At 42.6% G+C, this 11,793-nt stretch overlaps 1 protein-coding gene across 1 annotated transcript in view; it reads right to left on the minus strand.

Moving 5' to 3' along the window:
- Nucleotides 1-7,337: 7,337 nt before the first annotated feature.
- The window catches only part of LOC120237819 (centriole, cilia and spindle associated protein), a 16,465-nt gene continuing 12,009 nt past the window's right edge, over nucleotides 7,338-11,793 (minus strand). The window contains exons 2-3 of the mRNA XM_039241247.1: nucleotides 9,694-9,962; nucleotides 7,338-8,248 (exon numbers count right to left, since the gene is read on the minus strand). Coding sequence (XP_039097178.1) covers nucleotides 8,072-8,248; nucleotides 9,694-9,962 — 446 coding nt within the window. The 3' untranslated portion in view covers nucleotides 7,338-8,071. The remainder of the gene's footprint in view (nucleotides 8,249-9,693; nucleotides 9,963-11,793) is intronic.

Consider the following 11,793-nt stretch of genomic DNA (forward strand, 5'->3'; position numbering starts at 1 on the left):
GAACAAATCAGATATAAAGAACACAATAAAAAAATTAAAAATATACCAGATGGAACAGTTTACCCGATGAAGCAGAGGAATGAATCAGTGACCTGGAGGAAAGAGTCACGGAAAGTAGTAAAGCTGAGCAGGTAAGAGAAAAAAAAAAGTATGTAAAATGAAGATAGACTTAGGGAATTCAGTGATTCCATCAAGCATAATAATATTCATATTATAGGGATCCCAGAAGGAGAAGAGAGACAAAAGTGGGCAGAAAATTTATTTGAAGAAATAATAGCTGAAAACTTCCAGGGCACCTGGGCAGCGCAGTGGGTTAAGCATTCACCTCTTGATTTTAGCTCAGGTCACGATCTCATAGGCTGCTCCATTTCCACAGATTCCATTTTACAGTGGGGGTGGGGGGGTGGAGGATTTCTAAGCAATTCAGTTTCCTCTCTGACCTCACCTTACTCTTTTTATTTATTTTTTCACTTCGCTCTTTTTAAATGAGGAGGTTGGATTATATGAGCTCTAAGCCCTAACCTTGATTCTAGTGCCATAAGAATGAAGTTCACTTCAAAGTCAGTAAAGGAAGGGCTCCTGGGTGGCTCAGTCGGTTAAGCGTCCGACTTTGGCTCAGGTCATGATCTCACAGTTCGTGGGTTTGAGCCCTGCATCGGGCTCTGTGCTGACAGCTCAGAACCTGGAGCCTGCTTCACATTCTTTGTCTTCCTCTCCTGCTCATGCTGCCCCTCTCTCAGAAATAAATAAAACATTAAAGAAAATTTAAAAACAACAACAACAACAAAGTCAGCAAAGGAGTTACAGCAACATGAATAGACCTCAGGATTTAAACACTATGTCATCAAAATGAAAATGACAGACGTGTTTAAAGAACGTTTTTGATAATAAACTGCTTGAGTGGGGCGCCTGGGTGGCTTAGTCGGTTACGCGTCCGACTTTCGCTTAGGTCATGATCTCGCGGTTCGTGGTTTCGAGCCCCGCGTCGGGCTCTGTGCTGACTGCCAGCTCAGAGCCTGGAGCCTGTTTCAGTCTGTGACTCCCTCTCTCTCTGACCCTCCCCTGCTCACGCTGTCTCTCTCTCTCCTAGAAATAAATAAAACATTTAAAAATAAAATAAAATAAAAATAAACTGCTTGAGTGACTCATAGAAATTGGGAAAACTTTATTTACTAGGTTATTGGTTTATTGTAAGAGGCTAGAACTCAGGAACAGCCAGATGGAAGTACACAGGGCCCGGTATGGGGGTGGGGTGTGGAGTCACCATGCTCTCTGGGCACACCCCTTTCCCCACATCTCTTTGTGTTCACCAACCTGGAAGGTCTCCAAGCCCCGTCCTTTTGAGCCTTTATGAAGGCCTCATTGCACCAGCATGACTGATGATTGGTCCTTGGCAACTGAACTCAATCTCCAGGCCCCTCCCCTCTCCAGAGGTCAGGGTGGAGACTGACACTTCCAATCCCCCAATCCCCCAGCCCCCTCCTTGGGTATTTCCCAAAGTCACTTCATTAACAGAGAATCCAGGTAGGTTGAAAGGGGCTTGTCGTGAACAATGAGACACACCTTTCACCTTTGAGGCTCTGGATCTGTTTCAGGAACTGAGGGCCAAAGACCAAATATGATCATGGTTGCTCCTTCTTCACTCCCAATGTTTCAAGTTTCCTCTTCCAGCTGAAGCACATCTTTTGGCTCTTGCCTTAAAGCAGGTCTGCCAACCGTCAATTCTTCTAGCTATCCTCATCTGAGAATCTCTCCATTTTACCTTCATTCCTGAGGGATATTCCGCAGGATCTAGAATCCTTTGTTGACGGTTATTTTCAGCACTTTAAGTAAAGTGTTATTTGTTCTGGCCTCCGTAGTTTGTGATGAAAACATGGACTGTCATTTGAATTTTCCCTTATAGGTGATATTTCATATTCTCTGGCTGCTTTCAAGATGTCTTAGTTTCCAACTGCTTATGATGTGTCTGGCTTGGATTTCTTTGGGTTGAACCTGTTCCCTCTTCACTCAGCTTACTTGGGAGAGTGCCAGCCATCATTTCTGCAGATGTTTATAAAGCATTATGCTTTCTCTTCTCATTCTGTGACTCCTTCTGCTGGGGTTTTGGGATGATGGTGGGGTTCGTGGGGTCCGGAGCCGATGGCCAAGAAAGAATTCTTGAAGACGTCTTTGATACAAAAGGTGAGTTTATTAAAGCGCGGGGACAGGACCCGTGGGCAGGAAGAGCTGCACTGGGGTTGTACAGAGTGACTGCTTAGATGCTGTGGAGTTTGGGGGGAGTCAAGAGGAAGTTTCTTAAAGGGATTTCCTCATGCTAAAAAGGATTTACAGATTACTGGAGGCCTAGCTATTGTCAAGCTAAGGTGGTTTTTCCCTCTAGTGAAGCATTATCATTAAGGTAGTAGGGAGTTCCTGGAGATGAGGCTATTGATGATATATTTGTAAACTGATGGAGACTATCAGTTTCACCATTTGTTTCCTGTCCTTTCCTTTGTTCTTGGGCAGCCAGGAGCGCCTAAGGAGTATCACAGACATCCTACCTTGGTTGGATGGGGAGGGGGTGTGCTAGCTTGTGCTTGGCCCTTAGCTTGCCTATGGTCCCTCCTCACTATGACATAACATTGAAATTTTTCCTTTCTTCTCTCTTGATCAGACTGGATGATTTGTATTGATCTATATAGTAACCCCGGGCATTTTGAATGTTACGTGAGGAGATAGATGGGAGCAAATCCTATGGAGAATCTTGGTCTTGTTTTAGCAAGTAATCAATCTGGTTAGGTTTGGGCCATACGTTCTGTGAGTGTTGGTTCTAATGTCAGTTCAGTTTTCAAAGCCTTTGCTGCACTATTTGGATCTGTCACCATCTTGGGACCAGTGGGGGAACCCAGGGAGGAATCTACCCATCAGCTCGGGTCTCAGACGGTTGGTATGCTAGTGAGGACCAGCGCCACAGGTGCCCAGCGAGAACAGGTGGGCCGGTCAGGGCTGAGCCAGAGCTCAGAAATAACTTTGTGGACTCACTTGTGTGAGCTCTTCCCTCCCTACTCTCCAGCACTTCCTGGGTCCGCTAGGCCACCACTTCTGGCCCATTCCTGTAACTGGACCCTGTCCTTCAGAGCGGAAGAGGAGCATGCAGGCTCAGCCTCACCTTCTTGGTGCCACAGCTCTACCAAATGGAAAAGAAAGTCCCTTCCCTCAGACTCCTGGCGGCAGCCCAGGGAGGCCTAGCCTGAAACATGGAGACAATAGAGGGCAAGCAGCAGGCATTTCCCCCACTTTTTCTGGGCTCTAGCACTTCTGGTTTTGTCCCTCAGACCTGGCTTCTCTAGGATCTTGGCGCCACCGTGCTCACTTCTCCATTTGGGGCTGTGCTGCATTCGGGCTGGGAGAAACCAGAGGGGTACAAAGATGGCACACTCACCACATCGCAGGTGCTTAGAATTCTCCACAGCCTGCTCGGCGCTACTTACTTCTTCAAGCCATCCAATGGTTGTGCTGGACGTTCTGCCCGGGCTTCGTAGCTGTGTTCAGTGAGAACGAAAGGAGGTATGTGGTGACTCCACGTAACCCGGAACACAAACCTTTCCCGCGATATTAGGAGAAAGATATAGAATGTGTACGGCATGATGACACATTTGTGCACTGAAGAAGGAGCCTATGTAACTCCATAGATAGTGCCTGCCAAAGAAGGCCTCCAAGCCAACGCTGGTTTCCTCGAAGAAGGGGTGCAGAATTTGGGGGCAGGGTGGTATTGAAAGAACTTCCATTTTTTACTCTATCCTTATTTTTGAATGATTTTAACCATCTCATGTGTTACTGCTTTTGTAATTTTCAAAATAGGAAGATGTGAGGGGAAAAAGTCTAGGAAACATTTATAGTTCAACTCAAAGTATTTATACAAAAAGTATCTTTTCCTGGGTGTAATGTCTCTTAACACTGGTCTGAGGGGAAAAAATCCATTCAGGAGTTAATGTGATCGTACATCATACATACAGCCATTGATGTACTAATCAGAATTATTTCCCAAAGGAGTGCCTGTGGTTGAGCATCTGACTTCATTCATCTCAGGTCATGATCTCACAGTTCGTGAGTTCAAGCCCATGCCAGGCTCTGTGCTGACAGCTCAGAGCCTGAAGCCGCTTTCAGATTCTGTATCTCCCTCTCTCTCTCTGACCCTCCCCTGCTCACACTGTCTCTCTCTCTCTCTCAGAAATAAACAAAACATTAAAAGAAGCAGCAGCAGCAACTTACTTCCATTTCACACTACTAGGCTTGAAGGGAGTGAATCTGGGCCAATAATCTAGACATAGCTCCTTGCATAGAATTTGGTATTAAGCATATACTTACACTGTATTACTCCCTATTCACTCTGTTGCCCCAAAAAAAATCCATTTCAAATGCAAACATTATGAAATGATCCGGTCACATTTTTAGTATCACTGTTTAAATATTATTTAACTTATCGCCAGACTATAGTGAAGACCTTATGAGTTGGGCACTAGCATTTTAATCTCAAGCCAGATACAGAATCAAGATACAAATTAGCACCGTTTTGTATCTAGTCTAGTGTAAAACTGTCCTCTATATTTTACTCAGTCAAAAGTTGTTTTCGCTTCTAACATACGCTTTGCCTTTCTCCTTGCCAATAATACTTTTGAATATTTTAAATACCAAGTACTATAACATTCCATGTTTAAAGTTTATGCTCAGTGCAGCATTGCAAATTAAAGGAGAAAGGGTATCGCTAGAGATTTTTCTTTTTTTTAACTCTGCCAATTGCACAAAATTGTTTTGGGAAGAGACTTTTTTTGGCAGGGGGTGGGGGAGGTGACTTCTAACAACTCACAGACACCTTTCTTTTGTGCAGTTTAGTTAACAGAGTTTGAATGACCTCACATACACAGCTTTCAAGTTATTAGCAATTTTTATTTAATGAAACAATGACAAAGCGATTACATATGAAGTGTCATAAATAGGTGCCTACTACATCATGAGCAATTAAAATAACCTATACCTTAGTATACCTTTAGTAAACTTTTAAAAAATGTATACATGTACTTAGAAATGTTATGGCGGTGGAGGAGTTTATATATATAGGAGTGTGTGTGTGTGTGTGTGTGTGTGTGTGTATACATATATATATATATATATATATATATAAAACCAGAGGTACTAAGTATTTTGATACTTCCTAAATAACAGCAGCCTCTTCGGTTTAAAATGAAAGAATAGGGGCGCCTGGGTGGTCCAGTCGGTTAAGTGTCCGACTCTGGAGTTTGGCTCATGATCTCATGGTTCGTGAGTTCGAGCCCCACATCGGGCTCTGTGCTGGCAGTGTGGAGCCTGCTTGAGATTCTGTCTCCCCCTCTCTCTGTCCATCTCCTGCTTGCTCTCTCTCTCAAAATAAATAAAAATAAACTTTAAAAATATTTCAAAATATTTTTTTAAAAAAGAAAGAATAGATTCCTGTTTATGTCTCATTTGCTTTGGTCCAGCAGAGTGCTAGATTTATTCACTATGCGATGACTGCTTTTAATAAAAGTAATGCAGAAACCATGTTTACGGCAAACTTTTAATTTTAAAACCAGAATTTTAAAAAGAGAGTCTTAATGTAGCAATTATTTTATTCTACATTTTCACTGGATTCTCAGTTTCAAACTTTTCAACATGAAAGGTAATTTTAAACCATCTTGCTGTCTTCCAAATTGTCCCAAGAATTAGGAACATGATTACAAGGATTAGGAACATTAATTTCTAGAATAAAGGAAAAAGTCAAATTGTTACCACTTAAAAAACCTCATGGGCTCAACAGGTGATGTTTCACCCCTGAAAAGACACCCTAACCAACTAATGACTTGGACATGAGAAGGGGACTCACTGTTAATTCAGACTGATTTAGTCATTGTTCGTGCACGTTAAAAGTACGTTTAAAATCGTGTTCATCTGTCCTCTACTTAAAAAGGGGGGAAACTGGCCAATATTGCCTTCGAGGTTTTGTCTCCATCTGGAGTTTTCAGTAGTAAGCACATTAAATACAAGTCTGTTCTCTAAAGGGGAGAGAGTCCAGCTTGGTCAAAGCCTAGAGGAAGCTGGGTTGCTAAGACAGCCCGTCAGCGTGGAGCCTGAGCTACTCCCAAGGCTGTCTTCCCGAAGATTGTCAGGTGCAACAGGAATGCTTGAGCGGATGGCTAAAAACAAACATGCGAGAAGGACTCTGGAAGGAACAGGCTTCACAAGCAGCCATACCAGCACAATGTCACATCAATTTGATCTGTAGGTACCCGCAGTGTTGGAGGACTTTAAGAATAATAATTACAGCAACATTCACCAGGATTATTAGTAGGGTTGTTTTGGACCAATGCATGGAACTTCCTGTTAACTACCTAGCTCAAGGATTAGGAGAGCTCTCTAGGTAAAAGAATTCACCTCAACACGATCCACATATTTAAAAAATCTGTTTCTTAAAGCTCATGATTCTTGAGTTTTCAAAGCTTGTATAGTTGTAAGGGGACATGGCGTGAAGACTTTATGTGGAATAAAACATCTGTGTTCTAAAAATTGACTAGAGGGGGCCTCATTGTCTCAGTCGGTAGGGCATATGACTCTTGATCTCAGTCAGAGTCAGTCAGGGTCGTTGAGTTCGAGCCTACTTTAAAAAAAAAAAAAAAAAGAGTAAAAATTAACACTTCAAAGATCCAGAATAAAAATATCAAAGGAATGTTCAACCTCACACCTAACAGCAAATTTTATTCACCCATCTATAGGTGGTAACATGGCCTAGGTAAAGGACATTTGTTCTCTCTTATAGAGAATTCACTTCTTCCTTCCAGCAGATTCCTCTATCACCTGCACAGAAACCAGCATTCCTTAAAAACACTTTGTTCTACCCAAATGCAAACATAGCAGGGAAGGAGCACTTCATTTACATACACAACATCCATGCCTAGACACACACCGCCACCATCTCACTCCACTGGCTAGGAGTCCGGGAGAACTGCATTGCAGCAGAAGTCTGAGCAATGTCCCTCGTCAAGGCTTTGTTATTAATGAGTTCTGTGGAAAAGTGGAGAAAGTAGAAATAGGCCACACCTCTAACGGGTATCTGAATATCGTCCGCCAGTGAGCACAACCATCTCAACATCATTAAATGAAATTTCACATCGTAAGTTCTAAACGTCATTGCCAGCTCTTCTAGAAGAGGCAAAAATCCACAGTGCATATATGCCAAAAGGCTGGATTGCAGCAAGAAGCTAATTCCCCATATGCGTTTTAAAAAAAAAAAGGTTGCAATAATTAAAAAAAAAAAGTTTCAAAAATAAGTTCAGTACTACTCTAAGCACACTACACTGGCACTTTGTTTATTGGAATGCATTTGATCTATTAAAATATGTAAGAAATAGAAAGTGCCTAGATGACAATTTAAAGAGAACAGAGGACCCTCGCCCAGCTAATGCTTAAATATCACAGTCTGCATAGAGTGGTGCCGAAATTGAAATACAAGGAAGTTTAGTTTTTCAGGAACTACCGAAGTTCTGGTTTCACCACACAGGGAATCGATATTGGTGTTGACACTCACTTTTGATGAGCTAGTCTTTCACAAAGAAAACTATACGTAAGGAAAATGAGTCTTAAGCTGCAAGTTGGAAGGATCTTCCTCACTCTGGAATTCTGGAAAGTTATTCAGAACGGGATGAAAACAGGCTCCGGCTAAACTGATAGAGAATACTGAATATGAAGAATCAATAGCCATTTAAAGGCATTCGGTGTCGTATCTGAAAAGATTAAGATGCTTTAAAACAAAAACCTTTATAAGAATATCAAATATTAGGGACTTATCTTCATAAATAACCAAGTGTCTATGGCTTCAACTGTCGCCCTACTGCTGAGGTAGGTGACCAGGGTTCATCGAAATAGAGCAATCTTTTGGAAATTCCCTAGGAGAAACCTTGCATAATCAGGTGGTTTCTTAAACTTGTGTCTGTTTTCCTTTAATGGTTTTTCTTCTGTTTGGTTTCTTCTGTCTCTCATTTACACTCTTTTGAAGAAGCTGTCCAAGCAACGGTTTTGGCCTTTAAGCTCGTGCAGAATAGCATCGCATATATTCTGTCATCCAGGGGTTCTCTGAGGGGGAAGGCTTTATCTTTCTGTTTTTCTCCACATCTACAGAGTGAGCACGCTGCCTCTGAGCAACCAGTTTCCTTTTTTCCACTTGTCTTCTGTTCTTGGCTCGTAATGCTGATTCATGAATCTAAATGACTCAAAAATAAAAAACAATTAGTATTACTTCCAAAATAAAAGTATAATCACTTACATGGCTCTTATACTAATTCTTCCAGAATATTTACAGTGAAGCTACTACCCTCTACCCCACATCACCGGAAGTAGGGCAGCGGTCAGCCCAGCTTCATCATATCCAGTTCTCCTGGGTATAACAGCTCCTCCGGAAAAGCATTCCCTCGCCCGTTGTCAGCGACCATGATACTAAACACTTTTAAGGTACATTAAATTTTGGATATAAATGGTAAGCGACTAATCTGCCTCTAGAAACTGGCTCTGACAGATTATTGAAAATGTTTTTCATTAAGCCTGGGTAAGTATTCCATTAAAGGACTTTTATCCCTTAAGACGTTTCATGCAACAGACCCATTAACATGTTAAACTCTGTTAAACCTAATCCCATGCAATAGCCAGAGTCTTTTGTTAAACCACAGCGTCACTGTCTCAAATGTCACTCCAAAAAACACCATCTGCTGGGGTTCGTTGAGAAGTCTGTTCGGTGAAAATATGATTGTGGTTGTTTCATCAGAATCAAATTCTTTGTACTTTCTGCTTCTTCTCATTCATGCTTTGCTTTAGGCTGAATGAGTCATGTCAATGCTAACATAAGTGATTGCTTTGTGGCTCCAAACACGAAGACCTCTGGTCAGAGATGTTCTCAGAACCAAGTAAGAGGACAGTTAGGGGCGCCTCAGTGGCTCAGTCGGTTAAGCGTCCGACTTCAGCTCAGGTTGTGATCTCCCGGTTCGTGAGTTCGAGCCCCACATCAGGCTCTGTGCTGACAGCTCAGAGCCTGGGGCCTGCTTCGGATTCTGTGTCTTCCTCTCTCTCCCCAGCTTGTGCTCTCTCTCTCTCAAAAATAAACATAAAAAAAAAAAAAAGAGGACAACTAAAGCTCCAATGAGTAAAAGGCACTAGATGTGGATGAGCAGGGGAAAACACAATCATCCAAATTGAACACAAAGAGCCAAAGGGAATCTACAGTAGGTGCTGAGAACCACAGAACCAATAACAACAGATAATGAGGGAGTCAAGGAGCACCAGTTGTCAAAGCCACAGGAACCAGAAAGCTGTCACGAGGCCCAAGGCAAACCTTCACAGGCTGCCACCAGCCCCGGCTGGGCTCCTCCTCCACACCTGCAGGCCCCCAGGAACTGGAAACCCCTGACTCCAGCCACTTCTTCACCTGGCTCCGTGTTGGCAAACCTTCCCAGCTAATTCCCAGCACAACCCCTCGGTCTCCAGGGAGCTGACACCCAAGTCCTGTTTGCCAATCAGATGCCCACCTGCCATCTCCTAAGATCCCCCATGACCCCAAAGCACTGCGGTGAACATGGGATAGGATACCCGATGACGGGAACGCTGCCCAACCCCCACCTCCAGACAAGCAGAGACGTCAGAGGCACACGAACCCACCTCATGCACAGGGGCAGACGCACAGACGTTGTGAGTTTTTTGGCTTCCGGTATCGGTCTGTTTTTCTCCCCACCCATAAAGAGCAAACGGATGCTTCTTCTCCTTTATTTTAGTGGATGATCTTTGAGGACTTTTGGCTGCTTTCCTATTTCCTCTAGCAAATAAGGCACTTGGTTGCTGTCGAGGTTCGGTGCTGCTGGGTAATTTGTCAGTCTCTTTCGTCCTGGCCTGTTGTTCAGGTTTTTCTTTTACGTCTTTCGCTGGCAGTGCTTTTAAAAAACAAAAAAGAAAAAGGAAATAAAACAAGATGATAATGCTTTAAAGCCACTGGTTTGAGAGCTTAAGCTGGGGATCACTTTAAATATTTAATCACTTTAAATATTTGGGTTGTAAAACTCATAATGCTTCATTCAGTTATAGCTCATTTCACAAGTCCATGTAAAGCAGAAATACAAAAACGAGTTAGTGTTAAACCTTTCGAACCTTTCGAACAGTCTGTCCCATTCTAAAATCAACAGCAAATCCACCAAGATTGAGCCAAGCCTATTCAAAAGCAACATCTATCACTCATAGTCTGATATTAAGCAGCTCAATTAAATATTAAACTCTGAAAAGCACCACAGCCTAATGGCTTTCTCCACAACCCCAAGGTTAAGTCCGGTCCTCAAGGCCTCACTTCAAAACAAGATCTGGGTTTGTGGTCATCACTCAGCAGATGTGAAAGGTTAGGTTTTAAGTCACTCAACTCGAGCTCCAGGATTCCATTTCTTTCTGATGCCCATGATTATGGAAACCTCTTATGGCTCTTAAGTGCTCAATTTCATTTCTTTGTGATGTTCCATGAATACGGAGAGCTCCCTGTGGCTCTCACGAGCTCCCTGTGAGAGCAAGCTGCCCACCTTAATTTGAAAAGTCCTCAGTCACAATAGGGAGTGGTTTCCATAGTTACTCACCTGAGTGCACAGCTCTGCATTCCTGGTACAAGAGCTGGAGAGGTGGGCTCCTGTTTTAAGAGGGCTTTGCCAACCCTTGCAATAGAAATGACTGTTGTGAATCGGGGCCCAGGGTCTGTCTACACAGTCCTAAATGCTGCCAGCATGGCTGGGGAAAATGGGATTGCCCTTTCTGAGGCAAACATCAGACATTAAGGATAGACTCTAACACATACCTACTTCCCTTAACAACATTTTATCATTTTGTCATTATTTTTTGTAAAAAGTTATAGGACTTTGTTTAAACCCTTTGTGAGACCATGTTTCATTTCAGCCTGAATTTACAATTTTTTTTCTGTTTTTACTGACATAAAACTGGCATATAACATCGTATTAATTTTAGGTGTACAACATCATAATTTGGTATTTGTGTACACTATGAAGCGATCACCACCATAAGTCTAGTTACCATCCATCACCATGCACTTGACCGCCTTCACGCACTCAGCCCTCCCCACAACTCCCTTCCCCTCTGGTAACCACCAACCTGTTCTCTGGATCTATGAGTTTGTTTTTGGTTTGTTTGTTCATTTGTCTTGTTTTATAGGTGCGATCATATGAAATCTGTCTCTCTCCATCTGACTTATTTCACTTAGTCTGAAGCCTGCTAGACCCATCTGTGTTGTTCCAAATGGAAGATTTCCTTTTTTTTTTTTTTTTTGTGGCTACTGAGTAATTAATACTCCACTGTGTATATATATGCCTTATCTTCTTTACCCAGTCACCAATCGATGGACACTTAGGGTTGTTTCTATATCTTGACTGTTGTAACTCATGCTATAATAAACATGGGGGTGCCTGTATCTTTTCAAATTAGTGTGTTTGTATTCCTCAGATTAATACCCAGAAGTGAAACTGCTGGATAATATGATTAGTTCTACTCTTACTTTTTTGAGGAACCTCCCGCCATACAGTTTGGCATTGTGACTACACCAACTTACGTTCCCACCAAGTGGAGGGAGGGTTCCCCTTCCTCCACATCCTCCCAATGCCTGTGATTTCTTTTCTTTTCTTTTCTTTTTTTTTTTACAAATAGTTTATTGTCGAGTTGGTTTCCATATAACACCTGGTGCTCATCCCCACAAGTGCCCTCCTCCATGCCCATCTC

This window comes from Hyaena hyaena, unplaced genomic scaffold, assembly GCF_003009895.1.
Source record: "Hyaena hyaena isolate Hyena2069 unplaced genomic scaffold, ASM300989v1 scaffold_193, whole genome shotgun sequence".
Classification (NCBI taxonomy): domain Eukaryota; kingdom Metazoa; phylum Chordata; class Mammalia; order Carnivora; family Hyaenidae; genus Hyaena; species Hyaena hyaena.